Below are 21,622 nucleotides of genomic sequence, written 5' to 3'. Positions count from 1 at the left end.
CGGCTGGATTCAAGTATTGCCAGATATACTATGCATAAAGCATTTGAAGAGACTCTAAAGTTGGGTTCGTAATGACTTGAGTTATTTTCTTAAGAATGCAACTTATAAATGTATCTACTCATAAATTAATGCAAGCATACCCCAAAACTGCTTCCTATGAACAAAATCGAATGTGTAAAAATTAAGTGGTATATAATCTGCAGGGTTGTAATGACTCCAGGGTCAATTTCTTGAAGATCCAATACGACTGAACTTGAGTCACTTTGTGTCACACACTTTCTATGACTTATTTAGATCTCGGATATCACGACCGGTAATTGAAAAATGGGCCCAGAAACTGTCTTTTATCTGTTTGAATGAACATGTTGAGAGTGAGAAATATGAGTAGCCTATCATATTGATTCGAGGTCTAAGATATCACCCTGGAAGGGTATCACAGAAGTGAGTTGAACCATGATTGAACTCGATACTGAGCAGTAAACACTATGGCTTGGACTCGAGTCTTAACACTGACTCGGGCTCGATCCGTTGCTTCCTGACTTGAACTCAGACTCGAATTGGTGGTGAATTGAAAATAACTCTTGTCAAAACTAAAATAGTCAAATTGACTTGTGACTTGTTTACAACTGTGCTCTGAGGGACAGAATTTCAGCACACAATTTAATATAGTATTAACCTACGCATTCCAAGTATTATTGAGCTACAAATACTGTCATAGCTGCACCCTTCCAGGAAACCAGTATCACCACATTTGAAAACAATGTATGTAATAATCTGTACATGATATTCACCAATAACAATTTGCGAGACATTGAAAGTCGTTAGAATATGAAAAAGTTCATGATATGGCTTCTCGATAATGAAAACCGGGTACAATCAAGTAATTGCACCATGTCGCAATAATAAATATAGCAAATATAAATGCATAAGCTTTCACTGAATGCACAGTTCGCACGAAGTGAAGGAGAATAAGCTATGAAATTATGTAGCAGATTCACTGCACAGTGCATTGTTAAACCACAATCCTTTGACCGAGATTGCAAGAATCTAATCTCAAAATTATGCTTTATCCAAGAGTGGACCTCTCCAAAATGTCCAAAACTAAACAGCACAGAAAACACAACATGTTTTCAACCTATTGAAGAGCTTCTTGTAGGAACAGAACTTTATACAATGGATTATTCTCTACACATTGCAATAAACCCGCAAATTTTCAGGTGTAGTAGTCAGCAACTAGTAGAGAATTGGAAAGAACACTGTATATCATCAAATAGGACGTCACCGGCGTGAACATTCAAATGATCAAGAGATAGCTTAAGCTCTATGTACTATTTTTAGATGGTACATAAACTTCTTCACAAACTAGGTTGGCGTATTTTGATAAAAGTTTTCCTGACGATTGCCTTTTGACGAGTGCCAGCCGAAAATATTCGGGTTTATTGCATGATTAGTGATGATCATTAATTAATAGGGACTCATGTTCAAGTTTACGATGTCAGCATTCAATTTTTTTCACCATTACACAAGTTGGTGCCTATCGAGTGTTAGACAGTTCAGATTCTGGGTTTTCGAATGACGATCACTGCTGAGTGGGGCATGAGTAAAATCACTAAATATATCAAGCGAAAGCAACATAAATATACAGAAATATGCCAAGTATCTGAATATGGATGGTCAGGGAATCTATGACCAGACGTGGTCAAAGTAACTGCTGCTCCTAAAGTAGAAGTAGTATTCTAGGCCTAGCTTTGCCTAAAAAAATGGCAAGCACAAGTAGAAATGGTCATCCCTTGCGTGAGTAGACAAAACCAAGTTGGAGTACTTTGATACCGTTATCTCGTACCATTAACCTTACTCTCGTTTTTCTTGGCTCTAACTGAGGCAGCCACTGACTCTTTCAAGGTTTTGACAGCACCATCCAGACCGCTTGATATCTTGCCTATTTCAGACTGACATGTCTCGGCATACCGGCGGAGATCATTGTAGGAGTCTTTATTGACCAACCCGTTGTTGGAGCGTCTCGGCTCTGGCGGTACGTCGTTGCGGGCGAGGTTTTGCAATTGGTTTTGAACGGGTCGCACGTCTACGAAATGTCTTTTCAAGGCGCGCCCGAGTTCAGCTTGTATGTCGTTGCCTTTCAAGTAAAATAGAAATGTAGCATTTTGAATGCTGCGACAAACTCCTCAATTTCACAGATTCAATTCATTATTAACAATTTCATCATTGCAATGCACCACAAGACTGCGATACAATGAAAAGATGGAAGGTGTCGAAAAGACTTGGAGTAGTCTTTGAAATCAGACACCCACCTTGTCCTAGGCGATGTAAAAAGGAGGCATGCACACTGAATGAAAGGTAAAAGAATAGAGTATAAAAAGACAGGCGACAAAATGAGGTGGCATGTGTCGGAAGGCGAGATCGATATGTCAGGTCGTGGTCCGGTAAACTTGAGGGCTGATATGAAAGGTTCAAAATAACGGACCTTTGCATTTCCGTTTCGCATACCATTAGGCCTCAGCTCAGGATTATCAGCATTCAAGAGAGAATACAAACAAGTCCAACTAAATCAACCCTAGTTTATGATGTCCAAGCTACCCAACTAAACTTATTTCTGCCCCGTACAAAATTATAAACACATGAAGAGACTCTGAAAGGCACAGAACTTCAGTATACCATTGAATGACATATTCATGCAGAAATAAACCTGAACATTTTCGGCCAACAACTAGTGAAGATTACAGACGAACTGATTGAGACTCTTGACAATTTCCCCTGACACGTGTCGGATGAAAATATGTGAGTTTATTTCGATGCGAATATTGCATGATTGCATAAACGCATGAACATATACCAAAGGATCGAATTCGTTCAAAATTGTTGATAGTTGTTTGTAACACTGTGGAGTTGATGCAGCCCACAACTACAGCTTTGGATAAAAGATAGGCCTACTCACCAGGAACAACTCCATTTTTTCCTTTCTTCTCAGTTTTTCCTCTAGACTTCAAATTTGTGTTCTCCTTGGTTAGAACCTACAAATGTGTTGAGGTTATTCCTTGTGGTCAGAGTAGCCGTTGCTGGTGCTCAAGTAGAAGTGGAAGTAACATTAATTTTCTACTCAATTAGAATTGGAATTAGCGTTTGGCCAAAACTACTTCAAGTGGAAGTAGTAAATGCAGGGATTTCTGAGTAAATGAACGTCTGATTAGTAATCAAGTAACTAGTTTCGAAAAGTACGTTTTATCAAGGAGTCGCATGCTTTTTGCAGTTAAATCAAGATTTCACAACCTTCTGAGCACCGTGGCCCCCTTCGAAAATTGTGAAAACTCAATTGCCCCCCTATAATTTTCAAACCTTTGTAAAACTTAAAAAAAAAAATTTACAAAAATAACTGGCGTGTACAATTGATTACAGTAGAATGGACATAATGACGATAAATTTTAAAAAGTAGCGTTTTACAAATTTTTCAATGCGGCCATCGCCCACAAGTGGGAGTTAAATCAAAGATGGCTACTTTCGAAATTCCAATATGTATCTTCGTGACTAACGCAAAATGTGGTACAAAATTTGGCAAAAGTACCGGGCGATTTTTCGAAATCCACGTGAATAAGTGGTGCAAGTCGGCAAAATATACTTGTATTTCTCAAGTATTTCTGTTTGTGGGTTACGGGCGCACGTGGTCGCTGAAATACTTTGCTCGTTGCATTACTTGAGAATTTATCATAAAGTAGGTCCTGACTTGGTTTATATTAAAAATGCCCTACCCGACAGAGCTCCTTCAATTCTTTTTTCTCTTCGGACAGTTTTTCGATGTTATTTCTCGCGATTTCTAGTTCTCTTTCCTGATAAACAGTTGCATTGACCAAGAAGGTTATCGATAGTAACACAATGTTAAGCGTACCAATGCTTCCAGTTCTGTAGACGAATTTGAAGCGGCAGTTGATGGTGGCGACACAGTGATGGCAGGACTGCTTGCTCGTATGACACCGTCGTCCAGAGTTATGTTAGAAATGGACTGACGACCGCCTGAAATATTGTTTTGTATCTCCATAATGGCGGGTCAGAATCAGAATCGAATAAAAAAGCATCCGACGGCTGAATATTTGGTGCCTTCAGTTCAGTCTAATATTAACAATTTTATGTTGTGATTGAAATTATATGAAGAAATCACGATGACCAAAACTGCCCAAGTCACTAACTTCGAGTCACCGTAGATTTTGACTTGGGTAAAGCCATTTAAAAAAAATTTCAAGTCCAGTCATGTGAATTTTCAGAGTCATCTCAAATTTTCTGATTTGTAGTCAAATTCAAGTCATTATATTTTCATTCTGATTTTATATGTGGATGCAGGAGCAGATGAGACTAGACCTTGCCAAACTCTGCGGCACGTAAGTAAGTAACTTGTACGTACGTAAGTTGCTGAGAATGCTGCTCACATGCTAATTATTATTGAATAATATATTCATATTAAAATATACCCGCATATTTTTGGCTAACACATTTCAGGGTTAGGCCTAATCGTCAGCAATTAGTTGAGAATTTGAAAAGAACTTCTAACGTTTTGTCGCCCGTGGTACTTAATTACCTTGTAATCCCCACACTTCCATCACGATTGCGTTGGTGTGCAAATAGTCAAGAAAGTCTTGGTCCACGCAATCGATTGCAATATGCTTTTGGAAATTCATTCGCGGGTTGACGACGTGCCACACCATCCTTGTCTGGTGGCCGTATCTCTCGTTGTAAAATTTGAACCTGAAGATACGATGGACTTTGTGAAAAATGATTGTCATATAGGCTACTGTCGCGGAGGAATCGAAGTAGCTCATGTCCATTTTTGAAATTTGGAGATCCATTTTTGAAATTGATACAAAATCATGTTCTTTTTTTTAATTTTCATTTTTTTCAACAAAATCTTTGTTATGTTTATGTTTGTCACATTGTCTGAAACTTAACAACCATGGTCAAGACAAGCGAAGGAAAATGAAAACTTTACATAAAGTTATTTTCCTCAAAATATTGATTTCGATATTCAGTATCAACCTATTCAGAGGTGTTCAGGGCTGTTCTAAAAAAAAAACTTTTCCTTCAGATTACACTGGCTACTTGATAAAATTGTCAGGTTGGTTAAAAAAACGCTGCACACCAACTTTGGCTCAATTCGAACCAGTAGAAGCGAAATTCTTGCAGTAGAAAGTTTTGAATTTATCATTAAAAAATTGAACTTCAAAATTTTTCTGTCGACCCCATAAAATTGTTAGGCTGTCAGTAAAGATGATGCGCCCCAAATTTGGCTCAATTCCAACCACTAGAAGCGAAGTTATTGCAGTAGAAAAATTTGGATTTGAATAAAATAGTATTTACGGTGACTAATTCCGTAATTATTTATTATAAAATCATAGAAATAGAAATGTTTCTACTGCTATAGCTTCGCTTCTAGTGGTTGGAATTGAGCCAAATTTGGTATGCATCATCTCTACTGATAACCTAACAATTTTATGGGGTTGACAGAAAAATTTGAAATTTTATTTTTTAATTTTTCAATGATAAATTCAAAACTTTCTACTGCAAGAATTTCTCTTCTACTGGTTGGAATGGAGCCAAGTTGGTGAGCAGCGTTTTTTTAACCAACCTAACAATTTTATCATGGAGCCAGTGAAATCTGAAGGAAAAGTTTTTCCTTGAACAGCCCTCTGTTCAGTAATTGCAAAGCTAAAAACAACCCCCCGTCGTCATCATGATCCGCACCGAATTTTCACTGGTGTGACAAACAAATGAATCTATTGTCTATATTCTTACTTGATCAATATTCCTCTCGTGTTGTTTTGCTTGATCCACTGCAACCCAACACATTGGTGGATCTGAATGAATATGTCTAACCGACCTCCCAGCAGTTGATTTGGATCCAAAATCATCACATCATCTCCCTGCACACTGTCAGGCAAGTACAGAATATAATAATATCATTATGGTATCAGCAAATCACATATGAAAACACTTACACTCCGTTGGGCGTGCACGGAGAGATTGTAACTTGCATTTGTCCTTCCTCCACACCAGAGTGACTTAGAATGACAATTTGATCTTCTAACGGCATCCTGTACGCCAAACTGTGCAACCAGACATGGGAACTGAAGGAAAATTGATGATTTAGATTCCAGTGTTATTATATACACAAGTAGGATTAGTGCATGGGTGGGCAATCGTTTTCCCAAGGGGATAAAGTTGGAACCGTAGTCTGCAGCGTATTAACCTCATTTCTAGATTGAAAGTAGTGAATAAGATTGTTTGAACAGGCTGCTAAGTGGATGTGTTAATATTAGGTAACGGGGAAATGAGGGTTTATTTACAACAACAAACAAGCATTGATTCATACTAGATATAGAAAAACAGTAAGGTTGAAGTTAAAATCAACATTTATTCAAGTTGACGAGGCCATGTAATTGCAGACTGAAATAATTCCTTTATACCTCAAAAATTTCACATTAGTTTTGTGTGATTTTATGAATATGTTTGCCATTGTTGTCTCATAGTATTGTTCAAACCTTGCTTGCTGCATTGTCACATTACGAATGACACGGCCTATGATTTTAATTTGATCAATGATCATGCATAAAATGAAGTGAATTAGATATGCTACATACATACGACACATAAATAAACAAACTTGAAAATAAACAAATTTTCGGTTTCGTTTGGTTCCAGCCCATGTATCAACATTCAAAAGTACAATTTATTTTCTAAATTACAAGCTACTCTTTGCGGGCCGGTCAGAGTCAGGTCCGTGGTGCCCAGCTCTCGGTTAGTGCTATCAGTTTTGCCACAATTGAACACCGGCACATAAAAACCTGTACTACTATACTGAACAGACACAAATAAATATTGCTGTCAGACTGAAGACCCATTTTTCAGATGTCTTGACCATTTTTCTCATGGATGTTAATCGTTGACTAGAGTTGAATTTTGATGTCATCAAATATTTGAAATCAAATTGACTATGTTCACTGCTTACTTTACAATTAATTTACAATGCAATTGAATTCAATTTTAACTATTGTATTTTGAATCAATACAGAATTGTAAGTAACAATACCAGCCAATGTAGATATCCTCGACTGGGTCCCAAAACGGATCGTCCTCTTTGGCAAGACTGTCGACATGTTTGGGATCGTCGAGAAAAGCCTGGTACAGTTCTTCGATCAAATAGTTTCTGTTGATAAACTTTGCCTTGGACCAGATCCAGACTTGCTGCGTGATATTTTGCACCACTTTCACGGCGACTTCTTTCTCTTTTTCTTGCCCGGCAGAGTCGTGCGACGCCAAGTTGAGTACAAAGATTTGGAAGGTGATGTTCTAGAGGTGATGTTCAAATCAGTCAACTATACTTTCCCTTGCTATTAAAGGCTGGGAAAAATTAGCGATTTGATTCTGAACCAAGTGTTAGGCTTCAAATCAAGTCGATTATCTGATTAGCACCCGTTATATAGAGTTGTGCGAACTGCCGGGTTTAAGAAATGTGCCACTAGAAACAGAGTGAAAAATGCTCAGTTTTCAAAACACGCAACTAGAAATAGAACTAACAACCTTTCAAAACTAAAACACAACTAACTAATTAATACCTAGGGCGATTTTTGTCAATATTGTATCGTTAGGTAAAAATTTGTCAAAATTGTTTAACAAAGCTTTTGCAAACTGCATTTCGTTTGTATCGTACATGTTTGCACTGTCGGTGAACTTATCAATTGACAATTTACAGCTTGTAGCCGACTTTATAGGCCTACCGTTGTAGACGGCCCATTGTCTGCACATTGTGAATCATAAACGGTCAAACGAAACAAACAGGTTGACATGGTGTTACGTACCGCAATATCCTAACTGAAGCAAGACTGCGTGGTCGTGAGAATGTAGGAAAGTATCTTTCGTTGTACTACAACAAATTTTAATTATTTTTACGGTAATGCGTGATGTAATTACTGGATTTCTTCATACGGTAGGTGCAGATTTCGTTAAAATAAAGTTTTTTCATGAAATAATTTGTCAGTCTCTAAATCAAAAAAGTTTTTCAGGTCAAACTACTCGTAAGGACAGACAGCTTCAACCAGAAATGCGAAAGAACCTAATTTACATACACGAGGGCAAAGGTCATAGTGTTAAAATTTTCATTTTCAAGTCAAAATCTTCCGTTTATCAGGTAAAAAAATCGCCCTGCTAATAACTGATATTACGAATTGCTGAATGCAAATGAGCTAGGAAACATTGGGGATTGATTCGGTATTCCAGAAGGGCAAGGTTTTGAGTTTGAAATCAGAAGGCTGACAATCGTGTGGGTTGATCACCACCTCACAGAAATATCATTTCCACTAATGGCTTTGTACTATTTCTTTTGTGTGTCGTGGTTTCAATGCTTCCTCGGTGAGAAATAGTATCCAAACTATAATTTTTGGTGATAATCTACATCTTTTTGGACAGGGGTATATAATTTCAGTAGCCTACTCGAAAAAATCATATCTCAGTAGCATACTCGAATCATTGTGCTCAGCCCTACTCACAATATAGCATGAATCAAATACCTTTTGCAATTCTTGACTGATCGCATTGACTTGGGCAACTTCAGGCATCAGCATGACATAATCGTTATACGCTCTAGCAAGAGATGCCTGAAAAACAAGGTCTTTTCAATAATTTGTCAAATTGAAAAGATATTTATTAATACATTTTCCAAAAAACAAGGCAGCACTTGATCCTTGACATCATATTTGTTGATATCACTATGTACAAAATATAGTGTGTACAGCTGTACACAATAGGTTAGTTATGATAAGTATTAGCACACTGAAAATATCAATGCATTGTGCTTTAACATACTTGGCTGTTATCTTTTTGCTTTGTTTTGAATTCGTAATTGATTCCGAGACTCGCGGCAAGTTCGTTTTGGAAAAACGCGTAATCGCACTTGCTCGTCAGCTCCTGCGCACTTTCCTTTTTCCTTTCGTTAGGAAATCCAATGAATAAAAAGAGACTGTTTGATCCCATTTTTATACGGTCCTTGGAAAAGAAAAAATCAGTGATAAGATTCCAAGACAGTACTCCTGGATACATGTGAGAGTTCTGCAGGGTTGTAATGACTCGAGTCATGACTCGACTCGAGTCCGACTCGAGTCACGTTTTTCAGATGACTCGACTTGACTCGAGTTATTTTCTCAAAATACGGAAATGACTCGACGCGACCCAAGTCAATTTGTGTATTGACTCGACTTGGACTCGAGTCATTGCGCATGACTCGAACCAAGTCATATGACTCGAGACTCAGAAGGCCAAGACCGACGTTTCATTGTAATATAATCACACTATTGGGATTTTGTCAATGGGTAGTGGTTCTTGAAAATGCGTCCAGAAACTGAAAAATGACCAAAATTAGTATTTATAAATGCGAACCATTCGATATTACCAAACAGAGTTATAAAGTGGATTTAACAAGCCTTTAACCGGAAACTGGGCAGTCAACACAATGACTTGGACTCGACTCGAGTCATAATACCATGACTCGGACTCAACGCTCTGTTCGGTGACTTGGACTCGGACTTGACTCGGTGGTGAATTGAAAATGACTCGACTTGACTCGAGTCAAAACTGTAAAACTGAGATTGACTTGTGACTCGGAGCCTTGTGACTTGGTTGCAACCCTGGAGTTCTGACACAAAACACCACCTATGTTAGGAACGATTTCAAAGACTTTTTTCATCTTTTTTACTTCTGGTGATTCTTCTTCTCGGATTAGCATCACGGCATATTGTTCTTATAATATAAGTACATCATTTCTTATTAAATAATTTATGGATTTCAGATTTGATAAATGATTCACTGAACAATTGTGGAGTCTGATTGCTAGTACCAAACACTCCATGATATTAGATAGGCTAATTTCGGAAGGGTTGCCTGGATAGAGAGAGATTAATTGTTAAAAATCAGGTGAACTACTAAAATGGAGCTTACCCCATGCTTCAACGCAGTCCGTGTCGTGATCTTCGAACCGTTAATGAAAACGTCATTGGATTTTAGCGGCTCAGCGATTATTCTGTTCTTGTTGCAGATAATATTGGCATGATGCTCTTGAATTCTTAAAACCATCACAGAAAATAAATTACAATATCTCACAAGAATATTCTTTGCATTCCTCCTAAATAAGAGTTTATGGTTCATTACACAGATCATTGTAAAAGATGATAGCAGTATTTCAGCATTTTCACACCACCAAGTCTTAGAAATGGATCGTAATTCAATTTGCATAAACAGTTTCATTATGGCAAATACATATCGTTAGCAAAAACATACTTAAATTCCAATTGCACAGACCAAATATGCCTTCATCGAAATTTAATTACTGTGTGATCTTTTAATATTATCATTTTTATATTTCCCCAATCTGTGAGCATGCCTCTTTCCAGCATATTTTCTCTCACACTTTTTGTGGTTTGATAAATTAATATTACTTTTGACACGTATCTGTCTTGTCATAGTATCGCTATCTAGCGATGTTTCCAAGTAACGGAAATTACTGAATAAATGAATTACTGGGTAAACCTAGAGAACAGAATCAAGTAGTAAATAAATTGTGTTGAAATACGTCTCCATACTCCATTGACATGTCTTGGACTATTGCATAATCATTTGAGTCAAAATATTTATTCTGTTACATAATTCCCTAAAGCCAACCACATGTTACAGTACAGTCGAGTATATGTTGTCGTGTGAGATGTAGCGTTGCTAATGGCGAAGTCCAGAGGAATTTATTACGTCTTACGTAATTTATCAGAACTCATAAAATTTTACATTTTAACAAATTTGCTGTCTGTACAGTTACGTACGGCTGACGTTAGTTGGGAATAGTCGACCCCACTATGAAATTCATCGGAAATTCATCATTCTATCATGAGATGAGCGGCTAGTGGCCTCTAAAACTGTTTGGAATCTTTGTGGCCTGTATACAGAACACATGACAAAGTACCAAGGAATGCTGTAGTTCCTATACACAGCCTTTTACAGTTTATCTGTATACTGCGAGTACTTCCATACAAACACAGATACATTTTGATTTACAAAAAAACATGGTCATTGACCTGAATATAAATTTTCACCGCTCATATATTCCCACACCTTCTTATATACCTTGGAGACAACTACAAACATGGTCGCTCGTGAGATAATGGCAGATCATTTTGACATTGAAAATAGCCTCGTAATAGTGTGGTAATGAAAATAAAATATTTCAGGACAATGTTCAGGTCATATTTATTCTTCTTATTTTGCAGTTACGTTTCTCATATTCTTCACCTTTTAATGAAAATAAATTTGACCTGTTTGCTATTATATGAGAACACGCCTCAGTTCTGCCCATTAAACTGATCAAAAACGGTGCGATCATTACCAGCTGGGTTAAATGTAGAAGCAAATGTAAAAGGAATTCTCATGCCAAGCAACCAATTGTATTTGATCAACTTCAATACATAACCGGATATATGTAATTATATATCGATCATTCATCATTTATGATTGCTAGTCAAATAATGACTAAACAGAACATTTTGCCTTCCCATACGCCACATGGCCCGAGCTAAATATATCTAACATCCTGATTCGTGATTCCAATGTTTATAAAGATATTCAAATGAAGACACTTTGAAGCTTTTAGTATGTTCAATGCAATCTCAGCGTCTTCTGTATATACAAGTACATATAGATGAATTCAGTGGTTGAGCAGCACATTGAACAGCACACAGCATAGAGATGTCAGTTGTTCGCACAGACAAACCTTGTGTTTACTAATGGCGCGTCAGCATTAGAAAATTGTGATAGTTTTCTTAAGAGCCGGGTTCCTGTAAAACTGTCACTTGGTTTCATTGTTTTATTTCAGAATGTAACCCGCAGCTAGACTATCTTATAATGGAACAGGCTAGCAATATCGAAATTTGCGGTCCAAAGACAAACAGATACATATCACATCAGTAGAATACAAGTATCACAAATATTAACCATTGCAAAACTTACCCAAGACCTCGTAACGCAATGCATGCCTTTTTGGATTGCTGGATACTTGTGCATTTTCCAACAACAGTCACCCCCTCGAGAATGCATTTCTTAATGACCCCTGACAATTGCGGATCCTCGTTGACATTCTAGAGAAATCATATCTACGATGTCGACATAGTTTACAAAGCGTGCCGACGAGCATTAACAAATCACAGGACATTAGTCGTAAAGAGATCGTGTTTACTGAATTACTTGAATATAAGGGTACAATTGTGTTCCGTCTTATGATTGCAGCGATATAAAAAGTTTCAGTATATGTTGACCGCAAAAGTGGCTGCTTTGCTTGTAGTTCTGTATTAGCACAGGCATTGCCTACTTTCACTACATACCGTACTTCCACTTCTACTAAACAATTTTTGAGGCAGATCTACTTGTGTTTAGAGACAGATCTACTAGTGTTTAGACTGGGGTTAAAGGGTGAAAGAGTTCAGGGCTGTGTATCATGAGTAACAAAATATATTTTCTAAAATTACTCAATATGTTGTGTCATTTGTCATGTTGATATGTCGTGAAGATGCATCCTGCAATTTGAAAAGTAGCAACATTCGATTTACTACAGAAAGAATGCAACACCAACACTTTGAAAATCACATCCTATGAAAACATTCTGGAAAATTTTGTATTTAACAATCAAACGTAATTTACCATTTAAAATGTCATCGATGGACATTGCAATGGAGTTTAATCAATACTTTCCTGCCTACATCACAGTTTTGTTTTTAACCCAACTGAAAAAGCAGGTGACTCAGCTAATGGGATTGTCAGTTCTATGTTTATTAGTATGGCCCCTCCAAAATACATACACATTTAGTTCATGTCTCAAACATCCACACCTGTATTTGTATAACAATTTCACAAAGATAATGGCACATGTATTCTGAATCATGATCCAACGTGTCAATTTGTTGAAGCCCAATTTGGAAATACAAACCTGGAAGTACGGATGCTCCAAAAACATTTTGTCGCTCGCCGACACGTGCTCCAGTTGCCACTCTTTTTTCGCCTCCTCCAGTTTCTGATCCCACGTCATCATGGTCTCTTTCATTTGTCGCTCGTTCTGGGCGATGAGCAGCTCCAGATCGGCTGAAGAAGGAAAACCTTGCGAGGCATCTGCACAAATCAATTGGCGTGCGTGAAGTGAAAAGCATGCATGAGATGAGCAGATTGTGAGACATGCGAAATTGATCGAAGAGCTTCTTGGAGGTACAGAACTTCAATATACAATTGAATAATATATTCATATTGAGGTAAATATTCGATGTTCTTCCAGTTTCTCAACTAGTTGCTGACGAGTACCCCTGACGAGTGTCAGTCGAAAATATTCAGGTTCATTTCAATATGTGTATATTATTCGATTGGAAATTGACTGAATTGACCTAAAAAAACTGAAAACTGTTAAGTAGAGGCAGTGTGAAATCATAAACACTTCAGTAACAACAGCAGGCAAAATCTACTTGAGTACTCCAAAAAAGTTGAAGTACTCTTACTTAATTTCCTCATTTTGGAATGATGGTTTATTTAAAAACATTACATATATGACTTGAATAACAGAAGAGCGTTTGGGCAATATGTGTTCAAGCTCTTGTGTTTACAGAAGTTGGTACATGATTCTGATTGCAATGATGTCTACACAAGCAAGATTTGAAATGTGCAGCAATTATTTTACTAGAAATCAAAGAACAGAATAGCATTGTTTGATGAACAGCAACACACCAATGCAATGATCTATAAAGGTGATATGAATGAATCGTCATGCAAACGAGCTCTAGCGTGTTCAACTGATCATAAAAGTTCAGAACCCTACCTTTGTTGACAGATGCTCCCGTTCCGTGCTGAGCCAGGAGTTGCAGTAATCGTGCATTTTCAGATTTCAAGTCCTGAATTAGTTTTTCAGTCGGACTCAGGTTTATTACTGCCTTGTTTTGGATCTTCTTGGCTCGGTCTGCGTATCTCAGTGTTGACAACGTTTCTTCAAAGTTGATGTCTGCGGGACTTAGCGCTGCAATCTTTAGAAACAGAATAGATGTCACTATCCTTGTAATAATGATTTATCTGCCGTAAACAGGTATATATATAAATCGGCTTTCAATTAAATAAAAGGGCAAAAGAAAACAGGAAACAAATGAACATCAAGATAATGAGTTTTGGGTATTGATAATGAGGTAATGAGGTATAATGAGGTATTGATAATTCACTATTTGTAACACAAAATTCATGGCAGCATTCCAAATGAAAATCAATACAGGGAAAAGCTGATACCTGTTTAAGCAATACTCCCGTGCCTAGACTGCCATAATTACATTTCTTTCAACTCAATTGAGCAGCTTATATTCATTTCAAGAACTATAACTTGACAAAGCAGGTGCGTCAGCTAATGGCATTGCCAATTCTACATTTTATTAGTAAGGCTCTTCCAACAGATATAGGCATTCGGTTTATGTCTGAACCATCGCCGGTTAAATTGGTATTAACAATTTCACAACGATTATAGCATACATATCCAGAATCATACATCATACATAATGGAATTTGATTGGAAGAACTATTAAACAAATACCATAATACATGCAAAATCATTGCTCACAACAAAAATATCATTCGTAAGTCCGTATGTAGTTCACAAAGCTACATGTCAAGTAACATTGACTAATTTTGCCCAACGGTATTACCTATTATATCATGCCACAATTGCAGTGCAGGAAGAATGAACATATTTCCCCTATGATTATGTACACCTTTAGGGACCATTGAACTCAATTTATAATAAAAGACTATATGTTTATTGTAACTGGAAACCCCTTTCAACGTTGCCAGAAACATTCCTGACACAAGCACACTCTGTTGATATCATCTCAAAAAACAATATGTAAAATAATACCCACCATCACAGTTTTACTGTTTCCACCCAAAGCAGACTTGAGCAGCTTTGTCAAAACGGATTCACGGTACGGTACGGTCTTCTTTGGATTATTTTCAGCCAAAGCCTCTATTACACTACCGAGTGTTAACAAACTGACATTAATCGCAGAACCTTCCTTCAACCTGTCACCTATTGCGGGAAGGATTGTAAAACGACTATTTTTGTGAATGTGATTTTTTTTTACCAGTAGCTCCTGTAGACTTGGCTCGTTCGCTGCCGGCAAGATCTACCAGGTTAATTTCACTTGTTTTTGTTGTACTTTCGCCACTGGCATTGTTGAAGACCTGCAATACAAATCAAATCACATTGAATATAATATTGCGTACGAAAATAATGGTCAACGTATCAAACCAAAATGAAAAGGGGAGTCAGAGACCTGTAATTTGTGGCTGTTAGATTGGGAATGTTGATATATTTCATATACAGGTGTCCTTTCTAGTATATTTCATTTCCAAGCATAACAATGGCTGTAAAGCTGCTAAAAGAAATGCTCAGAAGTTTTTGGAAACGTGCCTTAAGATAGATTCTGCATCTTTTGAATATCGGCTAAATATATCGGGGTGATTGGTGAAGGGTATTCACAGGGATATCTAGAATTAGAACTAGATATCCCTGGGCATTGACACTGGTTTTACTGGTATCTAGTAATATATATAGATTGTAACTTTGAACAATATTCTGAACATGTCATTGTAGCATTGTATCTTTTAATGGAATTGGATGATTAGAAGGTGAATTCTGATTCGATAGTTCAAGTCCCAATAACATTAAATAGCCTATACATGCAAATGCTTATTATTCAAGATTAATGAGTGGCAATTGAAACATTAAGCTACTATGATATGCTTATATAACAAGCATGTGCCACAGCAAAAATTAAAATCGAATGACATACCAAGTCTGGTTTATCTCCACTACTTAGTCTACAAATATTTTCTTAGAAAACTAGCATCAACCATGATTAAGAGATTGCTGACATGGATCGTGCCAGAAAAAATATACACTAAACCAGGGTATGTTATCAAAATATTCGCCAATATCTTGAATCAGTTCTTATATACCTTAAATTGAACCTGTTACTGTTTCGGGCCAAATAAGTATTACAAAATGTCGCTGACCTGTTTAAATTTGATTGTGATGACCATATGAGATCTGCTGCTGGTGGCGTTCATGTTGGTGGAAGCTGTTGTTCTGTTTATAGCACCTTCCTTCATCAACCTTTCAATCGCCCCATAATTTTCGCACGGCAGATTTCTCAAATCGGGAACGTAGAAAGATTGATTTCTGTCTTGCCTCACCTGCGAAGGAAAACATTAAGAAATTGAAATAAGTTTCTGTTTGAGATGCATTCCTATGACAGGATTATGTGTGAAATTCTAAAGAAATTAGTAACGCAAAATCATCTGCCAAATGATCAAAATATGGCATCTAACATCTGTAAGTGTCAATTAAATATATGAAAAAATATTTCAAGCTAAAAACACAGAAATGAAACTGATTTGTGTATCCATACCTTCAGTCCACCGTGAGTTGAACCCTTATTGGATGCCAATAGATCCCTCACATTCTCATTGTAAATTTCAAGCATGCTAAATGTCACCTGTAAAATGACAATGACACTAATTCAGTTGAGATAATTTTCATAAAAATGGTTATACAATGTAGATTGTAGACTTACATGAAATTAATAGGTAGGCACTAGCCAGTTGGCAGTAGTCAAAAATTGTAGTTTGCAAATTGTAGTTGCAGTTTAACAAGACGATATTTGTTATCTTATAATAACGTGTCATTAAGTGTAATTGATCAGTTCAGTGCTATACATAAAAGAAAAAAGACCTATGAAGATGCTCTAAATCGATTTGATAAAATACCATGAATAACAATGAAGGAACCTTTCCAGCATATATAGATATACCAAGCATTGAAATTACTCTTGTTGAATAATGGTTCCGCTACACATAGGCTGGTAATTAAATTGTAAAAATAGATAGAGCCACATTTCAAATTCAATGAAGGCAGGGTAGCGTACATCAGAGTATTGGAGTTTCCAAGAAGCCTGATACACTGGTTGGCAAAGGAAAAGACGCGTCAAAATAAACAAAGAAAGAAGACTTGATGTCTCTAATACCAGTAATTTCTACTGAATGAAGAATGGCCAGACCTTAATATTACTGAACCTCGAGCTGACATATCAACCTCGCCTATCGACACATAATTCATTTTCATCACTAGTCATTTTATGGTATCTCTTATTTAGTTCCATTTAGTGTAGCCTACATGCCTCTTATTTACATCGCCTGGGCCCAGGTAAGTGATTTCAAAGACAACTCCAAGTCGCTTTGACACCTTCCTATCTTTTGATTGTACAGCAGTCTTGTGGTGTTTTGAAATGATGTAATGATTAGAAAACTGATACTCATGTGCTGAATTTGTTTCAATTTTACAACGATTTGCATGATACATGAGGAGGAGCTGTCGAGTTTTACTGTAATTTTCATTACAGTACATCTTATAAACTAAATATGCTTGATATATACCTGCATTTGTTTGCCATTTGATTTATCAGCCCCATCAATGGCTTTGAATAATTCTCCACATGCGATTGGAACAATGCCCTTGTTTGCACCATACCTGGTATTCAAATGAAATAATGGTTTACAAGCATAGATAGTGACGCATAGCTATTCAAATTTTGTGAAAAAGGTCAATTTGGGAACATCGAACGAGACAAAGTTAAAAACGTCACCTTGGCTAAACAGCAACAACAAATGCCTAAGGTCAGCAAACAGAAGATCCCAATTGCACAACAGATTTATAGATTTTATGGATTCTCTGGACACGATTAGGGGAAGAAATAATGTAGTGAGTACAGTAAACAGAACTCCATTATACCATATCTAGTGGCTGGCGATGGCAGATCAACACACACATAACGTGTTTTGGTTTTTTCTTGTCATTAAAAGAAAAAGGTCATCATCAGATCAAATGGTGTGGATATGGAAACAAAAACAACATGACCGCCAAAATATATTCATTTTGAGTAGGATGACATATGGTGCATGCATCTAACTTACATGCTACAGGCCAAGATGGGTGTCTGATTAAATGACTACTCCAAGTCGTTTCCGCACCCTCCTATCGTTTCATTATGTATCGCAATCTTGTAGTGTATTGCTTTGATCAAAAATTTAATAAAATGATGATAGTAACCCTAATGTTAGTCAGTTTCAGGCCTACTGTATTTTTTATAAGTTTCAGGACTACATCATGTATTTTTTTGGAAGTCACAGGCTAATATGCCACAGGCCAATAAATGTCTGTCTCTCTGTCTGTCAAATTGAAGTAAAATCATTCAATGTTTAGTTCCAATGTCACTTTTTACTTCTGCTTCCAGGTAGCTTTAGCCAGCCTTACGAATCGCTACTTGCACGTGCTTGGCAAAATTTTAATCATTAATCCTAATTTTACAGCTGCAACCTTCATCAGAGTGACCACTGACCAATTAAGAGCTCAATCTGCAAAACACCATCGCTATTATGTGGCCTATTGCCTACACGGCTATAATTGTGAAGTACATGTAGGATGTAGCCTACTTTTCTTGGCACTGTTATGCTAATCCAAAGTAAAGGTTCAAGCTACAACATTACCCAAGCATTGAGTAGCTTTTCCCACTCCCAGTTTGTCCGTATGCAAATAATGTCGAATTGTAGCCTTCCCAAGCATTGTCCAGGACTTGACGACCGAGTTGATTGAAGACCATTCTCTGCGAATTAAAAATATTTCGTCACTAACTATTTGTTAATATTATCAAGTCATAACAATGCGCATTGTTATTAAGAATTGCTTCCGACAGACAGTTGTTATTTATAAAGCAAATTTCTGTCATTATGATGGAAAGAATAAACACTACCTGATCGGCATAAATGCTGTTTGCGCTATCCGGAATAAGCACTGAGTCCTTTTCAACGAAACCGTCATGCGACCAGTACGAGTGGTCAAACGTAAACGTCTTGTTTTCGCCAGTGTGTGGGTTTGTAATGGTGGTAGAACCTCTGTCCATCTTCAATATGCATTTCGAATTGGCGTTCTTTTCTCGCTGATGAAAGAATACGAGATGAATCAGGTGGCTCTAATGTCTCTTTAAAGTATTATGCAACGTTATTGGTGTTAAGTAGCAGTGTCTTGGATATTGGAGGGTTGAACACGCCGCAAATCCGGGAGGCGGGCAGAATATCTCAAGTATCGACCACCAATAATCGCCTCTAACATAACGCCTCTACTAGATTCTTTGTATTACTGGAGTGGGCGATTATAAGTTACCGCGTTAAATAAGCTTATGAATACAATACATTTAGAACGCCAGTTACATATTTAGGGCAAATGCTACTAGGCTAACCTGATTTCCAATTTAGCTTCCGAATTTCCCCATAAGTCTACAATTGTCAGCATTCATATGCCAAACAAATGCGATATTGGATATTTGCATTGCAACAATTTGAACTATAACCATTACCCACACATAAATGTCGTAATTGTGGAATACTACGACGTAAACTCCGACGGGTACTGTTGTCAGCACACGGAATTTATGTAAATACTTTTAGCGTGCCCAAGCCCGCGATAATAAAACACACAATCCACAAATAAGTCTCACATTACTTATTCTATATAGTCTATCTACTACAACGGTTATCAGAAGGAGCCGAGTGGTAGACTCCGAGCCGAAGGTAAATTTGACGATCTATTTACGTAGCCCGATTGACTGCTTTGGTATATTTGGTCGAATCGAGAAGCTGAAATACCGTTGGTCAAACCGGGAGCTCCGACAGCGACATTAAAACAAATTTGTGTAATTAATTTATGTCAACATATCATTAATGATAATAGCAGCATAATTATTATAATAATACCTCGAAATAGCGTGAATGAATACGGTTTATACAGTGTGAATTGACAGATTATACATAGACATGAACAATTACTTGAAAAATTGGAATGTGATATCACCCGCCAACATTTGTACTGAAGTGGCTCACAATGTGAATGACGCTTGAAATAGTTCAAGAACATTCGACCCTGATTTAATCAATAAAGAGTACTTTTTTCCCAGGGATATCTAGAAACTAGTTTTTTTCCATACACAAACACAGTCATATCAAAAACGAATGTTTATGGTACAATCGCAAAAGGCCAGGACACTGGCAAACCAGTGATGCAGATTTGTGACCATGGCAACTCGACAGTCAACATAAGCTATCTATCCTAGCAAAAATCGATAGTAGGTTTGCACGCTCACACGCGGATGATCGCAGGCATTTCTATCGAATTCAGAATTCAGATTGCGTGGCCGATTTCATTTTCTGGCATATGAATTTAAGACGGGCACGAAATTATCGTATGAATTAATAGCACCGAGAAAGTATTATCACACACTACGGTATATATATTATACATATACATACATAGTCAAGATCTCTAACAACTGGTAACAATGTTTAGAATATACGGTGGAATAGGAGCTGTAACAGCTTTGAAATTGGATTACCCGGTTGGACTTAATTCGCTGGCGTTACCATGCACCTTTAACTGGTAATAATGCCCGTAGATTGTGGTACTTCCCACTTGGTTATACTTTATTAAGCTATGTATTCACTAGCAAAATCATATTTTGGATGGTTCTGAAACGTACCTGATTAAAGGGGCGGACGCGCACCGCAACTTGAACGTTTTCTCCCGGCATTGTAGACGACTAACTCCCGGTCTGGTTATGAATTCGACCTCCGTATCCTCAAGTTATCTGAGTTATTTAAATTCCAGAAAGCTACTACTCGGCACATTGAATCACTTAGTCTGAAGAATAGCACCACGGTTTCGCGTGTTTTGTTGTGTCGATCATAAGAACAAAAAAGCGCCGTGAGGTCACCATTGTATGACTAATTTTCTCGTGCGCAATGGAACAACCTCTCGAATTAATTAGGACGCAGAAACCTTTTTGAATACATACGAGTGTCCCTAACACACAAATAGCACAACGAACGTCGCCGGCTACAGCGTCACGTCAACAATAAACTATGGTTCTAAGCTACAATATGCGATTCGCCTTACGATCTATAATTACGTATATACAAAGCAGAGCTTAGCGGGGAGCAACCCATTTTGTGTCGATAATTCCCCGTACTTCCGTCTACACTGGTATCAATAACAGAAATCCACCCAATGTACAACCATATATATTCTATATCAGACAAGATACGCGATTCAAGACAAACAAATTCTCGACTTATCTAGACCACTATGCTCGCTCATATTTTGGGTCGTTAACCCTCACTGCGATAACTCTCCATGGTGCGATTCAGACTGGCGAGAGTGATTCTTACGACAGCTGTTTTGGTGTTTGTATATAGCGTCTAATGTTTGAAGAAGGATCGCCCATGGTTGCGATGAACAACCACGAAGAAGCAACGTTTCCTTGCCATACCCGTCAACCCAAAACGCAAGTGCAACGCGACAATTATCAAATATAAAAAAATGCGATCGTAATATCGTATACGATCTCTCATACCATTGAAATGGTAGTGTGCGCTCAGCTCACTGTTACTGCTCAGTGCTGACAGCTGATCA

General features: G+C 37.4%; 1 protein-coding gene across 2 annotated transcripts; it reads right to left on the bottom strand.

Annotated features, from left to right (window-relative positions):
* Positions 1-750: 750 nt before the first annotated feature.
* LOC145442002 (kinesin-like protein KIF28) lies at positions 751-21,309 on the bottom strand. Of its 2 annotated transcripts, none has more exons than XM_080319973.1 (22): positions 20,691-21,309; positions 18,912-19,097; positions 18,649-18,764; positions 17,539-17,632; positions 16,515-16,601; positions 16,120-16,299; positions 15,186-15,285; positions 14,964-15,130; positions 13,886-14,087; positions 13,013-13,164; positions 12,040-12,167; positions 9,988-10,111; positions 8,860-9,039; positions 8,565-8,651; positions 7,088-7,347; positions 5,997-6,125; positions 5,794-5,928; positions 4,583-4,749; positions 3,899-4,023; positions 3,762-3,839; positions 2,954-3,029; positions 751-2,134 (listed from the first exon to the last, which is right to left on the bottom strand). In XM_080319973.1, exons 1-22 carry the CDS (start codon positions 20,739-20,741, stop codon positions 1,833-1,835), a joined length of 3,126 nt encoding a protein of 1,041 aa, XP_080176099.1. In that variant the 5' UTR covers positions 20,742-21,309; the 3' UTR covers positions 751-1,832. The 2 variants fall into 2 exon arrangements, with proteins under 2 accessions (XP_080176099.1, XP_080176098.1); XM_080319972.1 differs by having other exon boundaries at positions 13,013-13,191; positions 20,691-21,307.
* Between the last annotated feature and the right edge of the window lie 313 nt (positions 21,310-21,622).

The sequence above is a fragment of the Botryllus schlosseri genome, chromosome 6 (genome assembly GCF_051294905.1).
Source record: "Botryllus schlosseri isolate E-star chromosome 6, Bs_hap1, whole genome shotgun sequence".
In the NCBI taxonomy this organism is placed as follows: domain Eukaryota; kingdom Metazoa; phylum Chordata; class Ascidiacea; order Stolidobranchia; family Styelidae; genus Botryllus; species Botryllus schlosseri.
Note: the sequence above shows the minus strand (reverse complement) of the source record. Positions and strands in the feature narration are given on the sequence as shown.